Genomic DNA, 15892 nt, shown 5'->3' with positions numbered 1-15892 from the left:
CAAAATATCGTGAATTCTAACTTCGATGGTAATCGGTTACAGTCACCTATATACATAAGCAGCGCTACCACATCACGTTATCATGTGCCATTGTTCATAAAAATTGTTTTAATTTTGATAGAAAAATAATTTGAAAGTTATGTCGTATTTTTATGATACATACTATATTACTCACTAGCATTAGTAGTACAATTTAGGATATCACTATACCAATTAACTCGAATAAAGAACGTTTTGGCTTCTGTGGGTAGGTACATGCAATTGTGAAATCTAGTTTCCAATGTTCTTTCAAGTAGTATTAGGAGCCAGTATCAAACCTAAATATGCAGTAATATGTTTTCTTCCTGTAATGTTACTTTACCACAGATAACATTATACATACTCTTATACTAATATTATAAATGCTAGTTTGTGAGTATGGATGGATGTTTGTTACTCTTTCATGCAATAACGAATGAACGCATTTTGATGAAACTTTACAGTAATATTCATAGCTTATAATCACAATAATAGGTACATAAGCCATAAGAAAGTTGCGCAGATCATTTATAAAATAAAACTACAATATAACTATTTATTTTTTAATTAATATGGGTTACATTAATGTCAATACATAAACTCTGCTATTTATATGGTTGTTACTTTGATAAAAAAATATAAGGACGAAAAAGCTTAGCTCCACTAAAGTATAACGTTTACAGCTTGCGGCGTGCTCGCGCGCGGTGGTACGATGGTCGTGGAACGTAGATTCGCTCGTTGCTGTCGCCTGCGGGACCCACAGATTCTTCCAGGGGTTCTACGCGCGGAGTGAATAACTTTCTACGGCTTCGGGTTACGCTGCACAGATAAAAAATATTTTAATAAGGCTATTATTTGAAATTATATTTTATTTTTTATTTAGTGCAGAAGTGAATTGTGGTATGAATTTTTGCAACTAATTTCGTAAATTAATGTTAATTGAAGCAGAAAACATTAATTTGTGTAGATGTTTTAATATAATCAGGTTTTTACTTTTCTTATTTATTAATTGTTTTTTGACTGTATAGTATGAATGTATTTATGGAAATATCCATATATCACTAACCTTTTCGATGGGCAACTCTGTATTTCTAAGACAGGAGGCCTATTTTCATCCTCAAACTTACATTTCTCAGGAGAATGGATATCTTTAACGATTTTCACAGGCGGCGGAATGTCCAGTGTAACGTCAGAGAATTCCTCTTGCAAATTAACTATGTCCTTCAAATTAGCACTATCTGAATCAGATTTTTCTTCTTCATTTTGATTCTTTCGTCTCCTTAAACGCAAATTTCTTTTAGGTTTAGTTTTGCTTTCACATTTAGCCTGACTTTCAAATAATACTTCATCTGTTTCTACATCCTTAATATTTGTATTAGAAACTTTAAGACTTTCAGATTTCATAGACGCTTTATTTCTTAAATTATATTTCACATCTTCTACTTCAGTCGGTTTTTGAGCTTCAATTTTGATTTCATTCATTGTGAGTTTATCAATTTTATGTGTCATGATTTTCTCATTATCTACCATTCCTGTAACATTTGTTTCTTGATGCAGTAGTAGATCAAATTCAGTTGGTCTAGGTGCAGTAATATCTTTGAATATATTATCGAAATCTTCTATTGTATTATTGCTAATAGTAGATCCTTGTTGTATATTTAAATTGTCTTCCACCATGCCCATTTTATTCAAAGGGTTATCGAGTATTGTAGGTATTTTATTTGAAATACTCGGTCTGCTATCTTTTATGGGTGATACGATTTTAGTATTTGTTAGTAATTTATCTACTTTTTTAACATTCTGTTGTGTTTTACTTGCAGATTTTTGAGCTAATACCAATTTTTCAATAGATTTACGTGCGTTTTCAATCACGTCTATTTCTTTATTAAATTGTTGCGGTGAATCATATCCTTCGAATATATCAACAGAGTCATGTTTTTTTGTTAAAGCTATGCTCTTGTGAGCAGATGCTAAATCCGTTGGTCTAGTCAAGCTTTCTCCCAGTAATTTTTTAAAAGTATTAGGTTTTAAATTGTCGGTTATTATTTCATCTTTTACAATGGACGGAGAGCGCAGTAAATTATTATTGTCGTTTAAAAGTTCAGGATTCTTTTTAATATCACAATCACTATTATGATTAATATTATCATCTATATGGTCAATATTAACATGTTTTCCTAGAACTAATTTAGAGTTTAAATCATATGTGTTTCCGGGTTTCGTATTTGATTCTTCCTTGTTTTTATTCTCATTTATAACAGGTTGTTCATCAAAGTAAGTCCTTTTTTCATTAAGAATTCTGATATTAGTGAGGTATTTACCTACTTGTTTTGTTTCAATGCAGGTGTTAGTTGCAAGTTCCAACTGTTCAAATTGCGTCAAAGAATTATCGCCCGGTGTAGATTTAGCCGAATTTATTATTTTATTTACTAAAGTCTGTGATACTTTTCGATTAGAATTTATTTCATTAATATCATTTTTTTTCATATCTATATTTACATCATTGTCCTTTTTAATGCTTTCCTCATTTTCCTCAGTTTTTGTGGTTATTGATGCATTTTCAGTAACATCAGTATCAATAACCGGAACAGCAGAATTTTTCAGTTGTTCAAAATCATAGTTGACACAGAAAGGAGCTTTGGAATGTGAAAGCAACTTCTCTTCTTTATTTATGTCGCCAACTTTATATTCCTCAAATGTTTGAACACAGTAAGTACCTCTAACATCGGTAGTTTTTAATTTATTTAGCAATCCATTGCTTTCTCTTTCAGCATCACACTGTCCTGTTTTAGTATTATTAAGCGATTTGTCTATGGCTCCTTGTATAGATTGACTGTCATCACCTGCCTCACATGTTGAATCTTTACTAGTTTCATCAGAAGCATCACTACCCTCATGCTCCATCAGTGTGTCGTTACTTTTTTCAAAAATGGTATCATTTTTATTAAATTGGTTATTGTTTTGAGTTGAGTCACTAGAAGTATTATGGGAATTTAAATTCTTCCTAATCAGTATTGAGCGATTAATATCTTCCTTTTTAAAGGTGGGTTCAAGACTCTCATTACATGGGTCATCATCTTCTTCCTCACTGTCATGTTCACTATCACTCAAAACCATTACATCTTCACGTTTCTCTGAATTGGTATCTTCAAAAGCTTTTTCTGAAATAAAAGAATCTGTATTAACATTTAAATATAGTTTTATTTCTACAACTATTATCACAATATTGGTAACGCTTTTTATTTACAAATTACATTTACAATTTACGAAAATTTTGGAGGCTATTCCATACCCCTTAATAATATGCCTGGACAATTTACACAAAGCCACCTAGTCCCAAAGCAAGCAGAGCTTCTGTTATGGGTACTAAACAACTTATATATTTTTTTATTATAAATACATATTTAGAAAACACGCAACAAACAAAAGGAATCGAACCCGCGACCATAGGAATTAAAGCGGTTAGCAGAGCACCGAGGCCGTCAAACCGTCAACTGATGTGACTGCACATCTAATTGTTGTGTGTGTAATCATTATTTTAAGCATGTCTTAAAATAATGATTACAATGAAAATATTATATGTAATGTAATTTATAATACCATCTCTTTCGTCGATACAAGCTCTGAGGTGTTGTACTTCCTGTTCAGCGCGTGCTCGTGCCAGCTGCTCTGCAGTTAAGTTCTCCTACAACATTATTATAATGTTACTACAGTCAAAATTGTGGCCATATATTTTGTTACGAACTCTGATTAGACTATTTGCTTTTGCAATAGCATATGCTGGTGGTCACTCTATTCCCCAAATTTGAATTTAAAAATGAATATGTATGATTGTAAACATGTACAACATTTATTTGAAAACAATACAAGAGATAAAGCTATTCTTGGTCAGTTCTTCTCACCTCTTAATAATTCCAAACTAACGGTAGATGTGATATACCATAAGAAACAGCAATAGACATGAATAAAGGATTTTGAATTTTGAGTCATCTCTACATGCATTTAATGTGAAAGGATATAATGAATGTTACCTCTAATATAGCTATTTCTGTCATCAGCTCTGTAATCTGAAATATGATAAAAATAAACTGAACAATACATTTATATATACATATATCAATATATATATATTCTGGCATATATATACATGGATGCTATTATGTGGTTTCCAGGGAGAGTCAAGCTGACATGGTGCATTTGCTAAGTATGGGACCGTTAGTTCACATTATCAACAATACCCTTCCCGTCGTAATAAAGAATTATTATTATTATTATAACTTGGTTTTAAAACAGATTTCTGTATACCTTATCTTCAAGCAATTGCGAGTCCGCGTTAGCAGGAACAGCCGCCTTCAGTCGACTCTCGTATTCTTCTATAAGGTCATCCATCTAAATATAAAAATACGGATATTTAAAACAACATCATCTAGTCCCATGCTAAGCAGAGCTTGTGTTATGGGTACTAGACATAGAATACAAACAATCATACTCATGAATACGAATGTTAGCACCGTGCGATGAATCGAACCCGCGACCATCAGAAATAATGCGTTGTGCTAAACCTCTAGACCACGTATAAATGTTAGACACGAAGTAAGCTTTGTAAAAAAAATCGTTTGTATTAATATCTAAGTTTCTCGTATTTCAGTATTCAACCAGCTTGCTTTGTAAGCTGTTTTGATTGAAGAGTGAGATAATGGTGAAATTATAGGATATGGAAGCATGACATTTGAGTCCTTGGGGCCGTTCAAGTATTACGTAAGCACTATAGGGGGGCGGGGGGTCTTTTCTTTGCTTATTTTGGATGACATGGGGGTGGGGGAGTCTGTATGATGATTACGTCATCGGTCGTAATTTACTTTTTTACACGAATGGCAACCGTCACATTGTCTTTGCTAAAAAAACAATACATTAATTGAGAAATGTTTACGTAAGCATGGGGGGAGGGGTAAGAGCTTTGCTTACTTTTGCTGACAAGGGGGATGGGGGGTAAATAATTGTGATAAATCTGCTTACGTAATACTTGAACAGCCCCCTTCGCTAAGTGAATACATGAGGAGTAGCGTGTTTATCATATCAGAACATCATGATATATATAGACGACGGTTACTACTTCATCCGGTGGTCAGTAAGTTTTACTATTCGTGTATAAATAAAAACCTATATGCTGAATAAGTAATATAAGTAAGTACCTAAGTTACACTTTACACTAACTTAAGTACTTAATAGTAGCAACAAACGAAGATGTGTGAAGGTAGACATATATATCTGCCCACAAAAGATTCTATTGGCCATCTACCCGCTGCTATTCAGTTTACCCATACTCATGGCGATTGAAACACTGTCGAAATATCGGGAACTCAATGAAAATAAATAAAACGTGATAAGATACCGTGATTTTTCTTCCAGATTATCATAGGATTTTTCTTACAGATTATTGCAGGAATGCAGAATATCATAACGCATATATGAGAATGCAGACAGGTTCCGAGTAATTCAGTTGAGTTTCCTGCCAGTTCTCAATTAATTCTATGTACTGAACTGGATGGTAGGGAAAAATTATAATACAAAAAATTTGAAGTTCTTAAGCGGCTATAATATCCTATATGAATAAATGATTTTTGATTTTTATATTAAGGAAATGATGATGATGAAGGTACCTTGGAGCGTTGTGCTGCGAGCTGAGCCTCGTAGTACTGCCGCGTCATGTCTTTGGCATCATCCACCAACTCTTGCATTGTTGCCGCCGCTTGCTGCTGCCGCTCCTCCATGTTCGCATATAGCTCTTTGATACTAGATTGGGCACTGTATCATAATAAAAATAATCATTACACACGGCCTCAGAGATATAATATAAATTATATCCTCATTTTGACCATGATTTTTATATTTTTGTCAATTCTAATATAAATTATACTAGCTGAACCGCACAACTTCGTCTGCATTACACTGACTTGACATTTATCATTATATTTCGCCCAATTTACATATCTTTTTAAATTATAGCCTATGAGTGATATTTGGTTACTCTTTCACGGAAAATCTACAGAATGGATTTTGATGAAACTTTACAGTAATATAGCTTAACTTATACATGAGAATAACACTTAGGCTATAAATTTCATGCAGGTAAAACCGCGGACACAGATAGTTTAGTATAGTACTTACCGCACCAACTCATAATGTAGTCTTTCATTGTCTGCGCGTAGCCTCATAACTTCAGCACTCGACGTGATCGTTGAGTTTTGACTACTGCTTTCAAGTGTAGTTTCTGCTATTGTGTTGTTCACCTCTGCATAGAAAAATTATTTATTAGTACGAAAATTTGCATCACATAATATTCTTACATTTGTAAAAAAACATACAGTTATATTTAGGGAAGGGGATTATTAGTATTGTGGACTGATAGAAATAGAAATAGAAATATAAATAATCTTTATTCAAATAAACTCATTACAAGCACTTTTGAATAGTCATATTTTGATTCTACCACTCATTCAGAATGCAGATTCAACACAAGAAGAATGAGTAAGAAACTTGTGTGTTGCTCTTTTTAATAGATGTTTTTTTTTATATAAATAATTACAGTATAACAAGTAAGAGGCATGCGATAATCAACATAGAAGTCGCTACGCACTCATTATTATTGTAATCAGATAATATTGTCAGTGCTATAGATTTAAAGTTTTTCTATAAAAACATTATTATCGTTAACGAATTCTTCAATTTTACAGTAAGCTTTTTTGCAAAGGAATTGTTTTATTTGACATTTAAATCTTTTTTCTGGCAGATTTATAACAGACTCTGATATTTTATTGTAAAATCTTACTACTATACTCCTTGTTAGCAGTGTACTATACCATGCAGGTTGACCTCCATGCGGAAACCATCGTGGTAGATTGCCATTTGCCACGATGGGTTAACAAAACTCTTGAGTTCATGCTCATTTTATAAACGATAAATATTAAGTAATAGTTTAGTGAGTAGTAGGCTTTGCTCAATAAGTGTGTGTGTGTTCTAAATTTATTAAGAGGTAATTTCGGTATATACTTTGTGAATTGCTCTAATCTCCTGAGAAAATTATCTATTAATGTACCATGAGTATCAACAAGGCATAATCCTTTTCTATCTGTTCTCCTAGTGTCATAGAATCATAAACAAAATTAATCATTTTGGCTCTCCAGATAACATTTATATAAATATGACAACAGATTTAAATATGCTTGACCGCTTAATGGAAGGGTGTTGAGTGTTGGCAAAACGCATTATAAGCGTAGCCACAAAATAATTACAAAAAGGCATAGAGAATACACTAACGTATGTCCCCGGCGACGGCTGCTAGCTGCAGCACGTGGCGGGACTCGTGGGCATACTCGGGCGCGGGGTTCAGCGTCACCACCATGCTCACTGCCTCCCCACGCGCCCCCGACAGGCCGGCGCCCAGCAGCCGGGTCAGCTTCGACTCGCGGTAGGGCACCACACCGAGTGGTTTGGTCGTGTTCTATAGCAACGGTAAACAAATACATGATAACTGGTAATAAAACAGCGACTGGTTTGATTCTATAATAAAACGGATTCTCAATCTTTCCAGTTATTAAGAAGAATCGATAACAAGAAGTTCTTAAATAATTCAATTCTTATCTACGGGTAATTTTTATTTCATTTCCGTTTCTTGTTATTTAATAAAAATTTTTGTAGCTTTATAACATATATTTGTTAGTTTAGTTAGTCCAGTAGCACAATAGTAGAGGAGTTGATGGCGCGGGACTGCTGCACGCGCGGCCGTAGTACACCGTACCGCCGGTAGTCCAGTAGTCCAGTAGTCCAGTAGTAGAGTACTCACCGCGCCGGCGTGTCGCTGGCGGCGACGCAGCGTGTGCAGGCAGCGCTCGAGCACGTGCAGCGAGGAGTTGATGGCGCGGGACTGCTGCACGCGCGGCCGTAGTACACCGTACCGCCGGTAGTCCAGTAGTCCAGTAGTAGAGTACTCACCGCGCCGGCGTGTCGCTGGCGGCGACGCAGCGTGTGCAGGCAGCGCTCGAGCACGTGCAGCGAGGAGTTGATGGCGCGGGACTGCTGCACGCGCGGCCGTAGTACACCGTACCGCCGGTAGTCCAGTAGTCCAGTAGTAGAGTACTCACCGCGCCGGCGTGTCGCTGGCGGCGACGCAGCGTGTGCAGGCAGCGCTCGAGCACGTGCAGCGAGGAGTTGATGGCGCGGGACTGCTGCACGCGCGGCCGTAGTACACCGTACCGCCGGTAGTCCAGTAGTCCAGTAGTAGAGTACTCACCGCGCCGGCGTGTCGCTGGCGGCGACGCAGCGTGTGCAGGCAGCGCTCGAGCACGTGCAGCGAGGAGTTGATGGCGCGGGACTGCTGCACGCGCGGCCGTAGTACACCGTACCGCCGGTAGTCCAGTAGTCCAGTAGTAGAGTACTCACCGCGCCGGCGTGTCGCTGGCGGCGACGCAGCGTGTGCAGGCAGCGCTCGAGCACGTGCAGCGAGGAGTTGATGGCGCGGGACTGCTGCACGCGCGGCCGTAGTACACCGTACCGCCGGTAGTCCAGTAGTCCAGTAGTAGAGTACTCACCGCGCCGGCGTGTCGCTGGCGGCGACGCAGCGTGTGCAGGCAGCGCTCGAGCACGTGCAGCGAGGAGTTGATGGCGCGGGACTGCTGCACGCGCGGCCGTAGTACACCGTACCGCCGGTAGTCCAGTAGTCCAGTAGTAGAGTACTCACCGCGCCGGCGTGTCGCTGGCGGCGACGCAGCGTGTGCAGGCAGCGCTCGAGCACGTGCAGCGAGGAGTTGATGGCGCGGGACTGCTGCACGCGCGGCCGTAGTACACCGTACCGCCGGTAGTCCAGTAGTCCAGTAGTAGAGTACTCACCGCGCCGGCGTGTCGCTGGCGGCGACGCAGCGTGTGCAGGCAGCGCTCGAGCACGTGCAGCGAGGAGTTGATGGCGCGGGACTGCTGCACGCGCGGCCGTAGTACACCGTACCGCCGGTAGTCCAGTAGTCCAGTAGTCCAGTAGTAGAGTACTCACCGCGCCGGCGTGTCGCTGGCGGCGACGCAGCGTGTGCAGGCAGCGCTCGAGCACGTGCAGCGAGGAGTTGATGGCGCGGGACTGCTGCACGCGCGGCCGTAGTACACCGTACCGCCGGTAGTCCAGTAGTAGAGTACTCACCGCGCCGGCGTGTCGCTGGCGGCGACGCAGCGTGTGCAGGCAGCGCTCGAGCACGTGCAGCGAGGAGTTGATGGCGCGGGACTGCTGCACGCGCGGCCGGAGTACACCGTACCGCCGGTAGTCCAGTAGTCCAGTAGTAGAGTACTCACCGCGCCGGCGTGTCGCTGGCGGCGACGCAGCGTGTGCAGGCAGCGCTCGAGCACGTGCAGCGAGGAGTTGATGGCGCGGGACTGCTGCACGCGCGGCCGTAGTACACCGTACCGCCGGTAGTCCAGTAGTCCAGTAGTAGAGTACTCACCGCGCCGGCGTGTCGCTGGCGGCGACGCAGCGTGTGCAGGCAGCGCTCGAGCACGTGCAGCGAGGAGTTGATGGCGCGGGACTGCTGCACGCGCGGCCGTAGTACACCGTACCGCCGGTAGTCCAGTAGTCCAGTAGTAGAGTACTCACCGCGCCGGCGTGTCGCTGGCGGCGACGCAGCGTGTGCAGGCAGCGCTCGAGCACGTGCAGCGAGGAGTTGATGGCGCGGGACTGCTGCACGCGCGGCCGTAGTACACCGTACCGCCGGTAGTCCAGTAGTCCAGTAGTAGAGTACTCACCGCGCCGGCGTGTCGCTGGCGGCGACGCAGCGTGTGCAGGCAGCGCTCGAGCACGTGCAGCGAGGAGTTGATGGCGCGGGACTGCTGCACGCGCGGCCGTAGTACACCGTACCGCCGGTAGTCCAGTAGTCCAGTAGTAGAGTACTCACCGCGCCGGCGTGTCGCTGGCGGCGACGCAGCGTGTGCAGGCAGCGCTCGAGCACGTGCAGCGAGGAGTTGATGGCGCGGGACTGCTGCACGCGCGGCCGTAGTACACCGTACCGCCGGTAGTCCAGTAGTAGAGTACTCACCGCGCCGGCGTGTCGCTGGCGGCGACGCAGCGTGTGCAGGCAGCGCTCGAGCACGTGCAGCGAGGAGTTGATGGCGCGGGACTGCTGCACGCGCGGCCTTAGTACACCGTACCGCCGGTAGTCCAGTAGTAGAGTACTCACCGCGCCGGCGTGTCGCTGGCGGCGACGCAGCGTGTGCAGGCAGCGCTCGAGCACGTGCAGCGAGGAGTTGATGGCGCGGGACTGCTGCACGCGCGGCCGTAGTACACCGTACCGCCGGTAGTCCAGTAGTCCAGTAGTAGAGTACTCACCGCGCCGGCGTGTCGCTGGCGGCGACGCAGCGTGTGCAGGCAGCGCTCGAGCACGTGCAGCGAGGAGTTGATGGCGCGGGACTGCTGCACGCGCGGCCGTAGTACACCGTACCGCCGGTAGTCCAGTAGTCCAGTAGTAGAGTACTCACCGCGCCGGCGTGTCGCTGGCGGCGACGCAGCGTGTGCAGGCAGCGCTCGAGCACGTGCAGCGAGGAGTTGATGGCGCGGGACTCCTGCATGCGCGCGCCGGCGTTGCGCGTGGCCCGCGCTCGCTCACAGCCCGCCAGGTCGCACAGACGGACGGACGCGGTGCGAGCCACGCCCTCTACACGCATTTATATATAATTACATTTGTAAGTCTCATATATTCATATCCAGTAACTTCAAGATAAATGAACGTCTTAGCATTCTATGGATTCACTGTGCAGGTGCCGGATCCATCATGTGGAAGAGAGGGAACTCAGAGCAGTCCTTTACTGATGTACGTAGCTCGTATTTCACTCCCTGCGCAACCTAGATATGAGCCTGCTAGTACAGCTTCTAGTATGAAGTTTACTGCAGTTCTAAACAGGTTAAGATCTTTAGGATTGTAGAGAAATTTCACTGGTATACTTCTCGCTCGCACTTTGTAGAAATAGGTGCCTACATTTGTAATATTTTTGTCCACACTGGATGGAATGGTAACTAATGGAGTGGCTCATTAGTTTACGTCTCCCCATGACTTTAAGTCCATTGTAAATAAAGTCCATGTTACAACTCCACATTTAATGTATGTGTTACTAATACGAAATGTAGCATAATATAAAATAAACTTACTAATGTAGTTCAAATATTACACCTGTATACATACCACAGGAAATAAATCACATCATAACGCTATAGTGGTGAAGTGATAATCATCACGCTACAACTTTATACAATCCTTAATAATGTTATAAATGTGAATGTAGGGATGTTTGTAACGCCTTCACACAAAAACTACTGAACTGATCATCGTGAAATTTTGTACACATGTTCTTGGAAGTATTAGAATGATCATAGGAAACTTTTATTAAAAAAAACAAATATTTTTGATGACTAGTTAAAAGTTAGAAATAAAGTTTTTATGCAAGATTACTATTAACAATTTACAAAAACCATACCAGTTTCTGTGAGCATAGTGATGGTGAAGATACAGTGCGAGCGTGATGAGTGCGCATGAACACCGGTGGCGGCCACCTGCAGGTTGTGCTTCCCAGCTACCATCACGTCATACGCCTCCTCGCCGCTACGTACGAACGCTTGTGTCACACCCTGTATTATTAACAACCATAATATTTAACATCAGCTAAACCACACCCTGTATAAATCATATTAAACATCACCCCAACTTCGCAAAGGCGCCAGTATTATAAGATTGAATGTATTACAAACTTTTTTTAACAAATGCAGACCATGTTATTACCCGGTGGTATTATAGCTTGCTATAGATGTAAGAAATTCCAAGACATTTTGACTTGATCTATTACAAACAAAAAAATTATACAATTTTGTAATTTTAGTTTACATATTAACATATATGCTAAATCCTCTAGCATATATGTTAATTGTTGAATTATGTTGATGTTGACTCCTTTCCTAATGGTCCTTAGTTCGATTCTCCCACAATAAGAACAAGAATAAAACAGCTCAAATTAAATAAACGAAAATAATGAAATCTTATATACTTTTAGACGTAACAAATGTGGCAGACTGTCCGTGAGACAAATAGACCATTCTTACCACTAACAATCTGTTAATTGCATGATAAAACTCCCATTATCCCTGCCATTCAGATTCAGAATATCTTTGGTATTTGGTATGTATAACCCACAAGGTACTGACATCAAGAAAGATAACTTACTTTAACAAACACATTGCCACTTGAGTCTTCTCTAATTTGCAGTTTACTAGATGATCTCCTGTCTGAACTTGCCAACAAATCATATATTCCCTCATTATATATTTCTACAAAAGATACCTGAAAATAAAGATTATTGCATATTGACTTGGTTGTCTAGTGGTGTGGCAAACTGTCTTTTTTCTGTTGGTTGCAGGTTCAATTTCCTACATACATTGTTCAATCATTTGCATTCATGAGTGATTTTTTGTACCAATCTATGTATATTATATACATATTTTTGAAAAAAATATATCTTCAAATTTATATCAGTTGTCTAGTAACCATAACACAAGCTCTTCTTAGCTTAGGACTAGATGGCGCTGTGTGAATTGTTCTGAGATTATTATTATTATAATAATTATAGTAACTATAGTAAATAAATATTATGATATATTTTGAATAACTTCTAAATATAAATGTAATTCTATTTATTAACAAACCTACACTATAAATACTAAAGTTATTGAAAACTTATCTTTGTTACTGTATCATATAAAGATCACTAACATATTTAAATCAAATTTGGCACACTGATAGATCATATATTGGATTAATATATAAAATACATTTATATATTAATTCACACAGAGAAACAGCAGTATATAGCTTGTATAAAATAAACTGATATCTCAAGAATACTTACCCACACATAGTGCTTAGTTCTGTTGGACAGGTCTAAACTGCTAGCTGTGAAGTCATTGCGGAGCCCTGCACTCATGCGTCGGTACTTGTCTCTCAGTGGAGCTGACACCTGCCTCAGTCTTTTCACCCACTGGAACAACCATGATTATTATAGATAGATAAGCATTTTATTGGAGGGTAATAGTCATCTTTCCCCACAGAGACCAGCCGGATTGGGGTGTTATTTAATGTTTGTTTATTTATAGTTGTAGCTATTTGGTTGTAGTTGTTCTAGGCTGTAGTGTTTGGTTCTAGTCGTTCCAGGCTGTAGTATTCAGTTCTAGTTTTTTGGAAACTCTGATACTGAGTTTGATCTTTCATTCTGGGTCAGCTAGTGTCTCTATAAAATGAAGCATTTTATAGAGACGCTAGCTGACCCTGCAAACATTGTTTAGCGATAGAATAGAATAGAATAGAATAGAAAATCATTTATTCAAATAAACTTAATTTAAGCACTTTTGAATAGTCATAACACTTTGTTTTTTATCTACCACTCGTTCGGAAAGCTGTCTCATCACAAGAAGAACGAGCAAGAAACTTGTGTGTTGCTCTTTTAAATAACCCTTGTAAGTTTACATTTACAAGTCGAAACGTGTGAATACAAACTACCAACAAGCACTAATTTTTTGGGTCAAATATAATCATGCAATAAGATTAAATCAGTCGTAGTGATAAGAGCAGACCAGTCCCTACAAGCAGCACTCCTTCACGAGTATGACGGATGAGCCAGCCATCACTGCGCTCGACCATATTTTAGGGAGCCCATTGACCCGGCCCACCACGCCGCCACATGTCTGGACATTTTAGTGAGCATGGATATAAATTAAAATCACTATTAAAAAATAGGGCTGGTGATAGAACGGTGAAAATTTTAGGTTGTATGTATTTTTAATGCCACATTATAAAAAGGTTGAAAAATATATGGTCCAAAAAATAAAAATATTTTTTTTGCAGTGGACAACCCTTATCACTTATGGGTATGAAAAACATATAGTAGCCCATTCTCAAACCTATTGAATATGCATATAAAATGTCATCATAAACTGACTGTATTGGAAATATCAAACAAACAACCATGTTGAGCTATTACTGCATTACTTCCAATCTCATTTTTATTAAGTACCTCCTATATTATAATAATCAAAGTACCCACATCAACAACTGATATTATTTACCATCAAGTCCGCTTGTATATTCCAATTACATTAAAAATGTGTTCAATATCAATTATCATAGATAATTACAATAGCTAAAAACAATACCTGTAATTCATAATCCTGTTCAGCATTATTAAGCTTATCAGCTCCACCTTCTGAAGGTTTGTAGACAGGTTGCTGTGCAGCATCAACCACTCTGAACACATACTCAAGGGAGCGAGGTACCAGACCTGGAGATGCCACTGTGCCCATTAGTGTGTATGTTTTGCCAGAACCAGAAGCACCATATGTCAGTAGAGTGAAATTGTGACCATCTGTCAGTTTCTTTAAATTGTCCTTTACCACATGCTCAAATATTTCCTGAAAAAAAAAACACAAACTTTAAATTGAAAATTAATTAAGATTAAACTGTATGGTTTTATACCTATGCCTTTCCACTTGTAGATAAAATATTGATGCTACTGCTCATTAAGTAATCAACACTATGTTTCATGAGAATTGCAGCAAAATTTAAATCATATAACAACCTGGAAGGCTTTTAAAAAAGTTAGTAGCCTGTAAAAATTGTTTTAATAAAGCCAGGACCACACATTTACTCCTAATTAACAAATAATTGCTTACAAATATTGTGTGATGAAAAAATTGGTCATCATTTTTATAGGCTACGGTAATAGTTTACCATCAGATGGGCCGTATGCTTCTTTGCCACCTAAGTGGTATAAAAAAAAATATAACATATATTTTATTACTTTTGATGCAAGCCTACTACTGAAATGCAATTAGTATCTCCAGTAGTTTCCACATATTACAGAATTATAAAACTGTCTGTGGTTATGGCTAGAAGGACTATAAAGATTAAACTTACCTTTTGTGTGGTCTCAGAGTCAAATATATGAGAAAACGTGTACATTTTTGATATGTTGTGCTGTGTTCTTCGGCCATGGCCAGCAGTGGCAGTGTCCACGGATGTTATGAGATTTCTATCTGAGCGCACTTCGTACAAATTATTCTGGGCATGATATGGCTTCAGCCGTAGGTACACTTGTACTAATTCAGGTTCTTCACTCACAGATTCGTCTTCGTATAATTCCATCAAGTTAGTACCCTTTTGTGGGCGAGGCCTCATAAATGGATGCAATATAAGAGGCGGCCGAGGTTCAATAAAGGAAGGTATGTCACGTTTTGACTGATTATTATCTGAATACCTTTGTTCAATCATGATAAATATATATAATTATAGGCATTTGAAAATAGTAAAAATAAAACCAAAGGAAAACAAAAGCAACGGTCAACAAGAGAGACGGTTCAAGTTTTAAAAGTTTGACGTTCTGACAGTTTTGAGTTCTGATTTGACAGTTGTCTATGGTATCATTTTGACGTTCTATGAACGCGTTTGAAAAATGACATCCAGTACAAAGTTCCAGTCACTCACTCTTCAACTAAATCAATCAAAGTGTTCATTTTCGATCAGTTCAGTTCAGTCCGTCAAAATTTTATAAATGTCGGATTTGTTGCTACTTGTTGTGTCTATTATTTCACGGTTGTTTATTTTTCAAAGTTACACATCTTGAACAGCTCTTTACTGATAGTATTATAATTATCTGATCACTTGTGAAAATCCTTACTGTTTACACTTTAAATTGGGAAAATCCTTGAACATTGTCATTGACGAAATAAATATTTTCTAAAATGTGATTATTTCTCGTAATTGGCTTTGTGCCATAGATTTAATTAAAGTTTTATCTGAAATAGTCG

At 40.0% G+C, this 15892-nt stretch overlaps 1 protein-coding gene across 1 annotated transcript; it reads right to left on the bottom strand.

Annotated features, from left to right (window-relative positions):
• Nucleotides 1-686: 686 nt before the first annotated feature.
• LOC131847433 (kinesin-like protein KIF20B) lies at nucleotides 687-15450 on the bottom strand. Its single transcript, XM_059197016.1, has 15 exons — nucleotides 15003-15450; nucleotides 14243-14497; nucleotides 12943-13071; nucleotides 12261-12377; nucleotides 11521-11671; nucleotides 10528-10703; nucleotides 10171-10185; nucleotides 7336-7519; nucleotides 6187-6310; nucleotides 5679-5823; nucleotides 4324-4407; nucleotides 4050-4085; nucleotides 3619-3703; nucleotides 1085-3179; nucleotides 687-837 (listed from the first exon to the last, which is right to left on the bottom strand). Exons 1-15 carry the CDS (start codon nucleotides 15354-15356, stop codon nucleotides 696-698), a joined length of 4092 nt encoding a protein of 1363 aa, XP_059052999.1. The 5' UTR covers nucleotides 15357-15450; the 3' UTR covers nucleotides 687-695.
• Nucleotides 15451-15892: the final 442 nt, after the last annotated feature.

The sequence above is a fragment of the Achroia grisella genome, unplaced genomic scaffold, assembly GCF_030625045.1.
Source record: "Achroia grisella isolate CSIRO2021 unplaced genomic scaffold, CSIRO_AGI_Agris_v1 utg534, whole genome shotgun sequence".
Taxonomy (NCBI): Eukaryota; Metazoa; Arthropoda; class Insecta; order Lepidoptera; family Pyralidae; genus Achroia; species Achroia grisella.
Note: the sequence above shows the minus strand (reverse complement) of the source record. Positions and strands in the feature narration are given on the sequence as shown.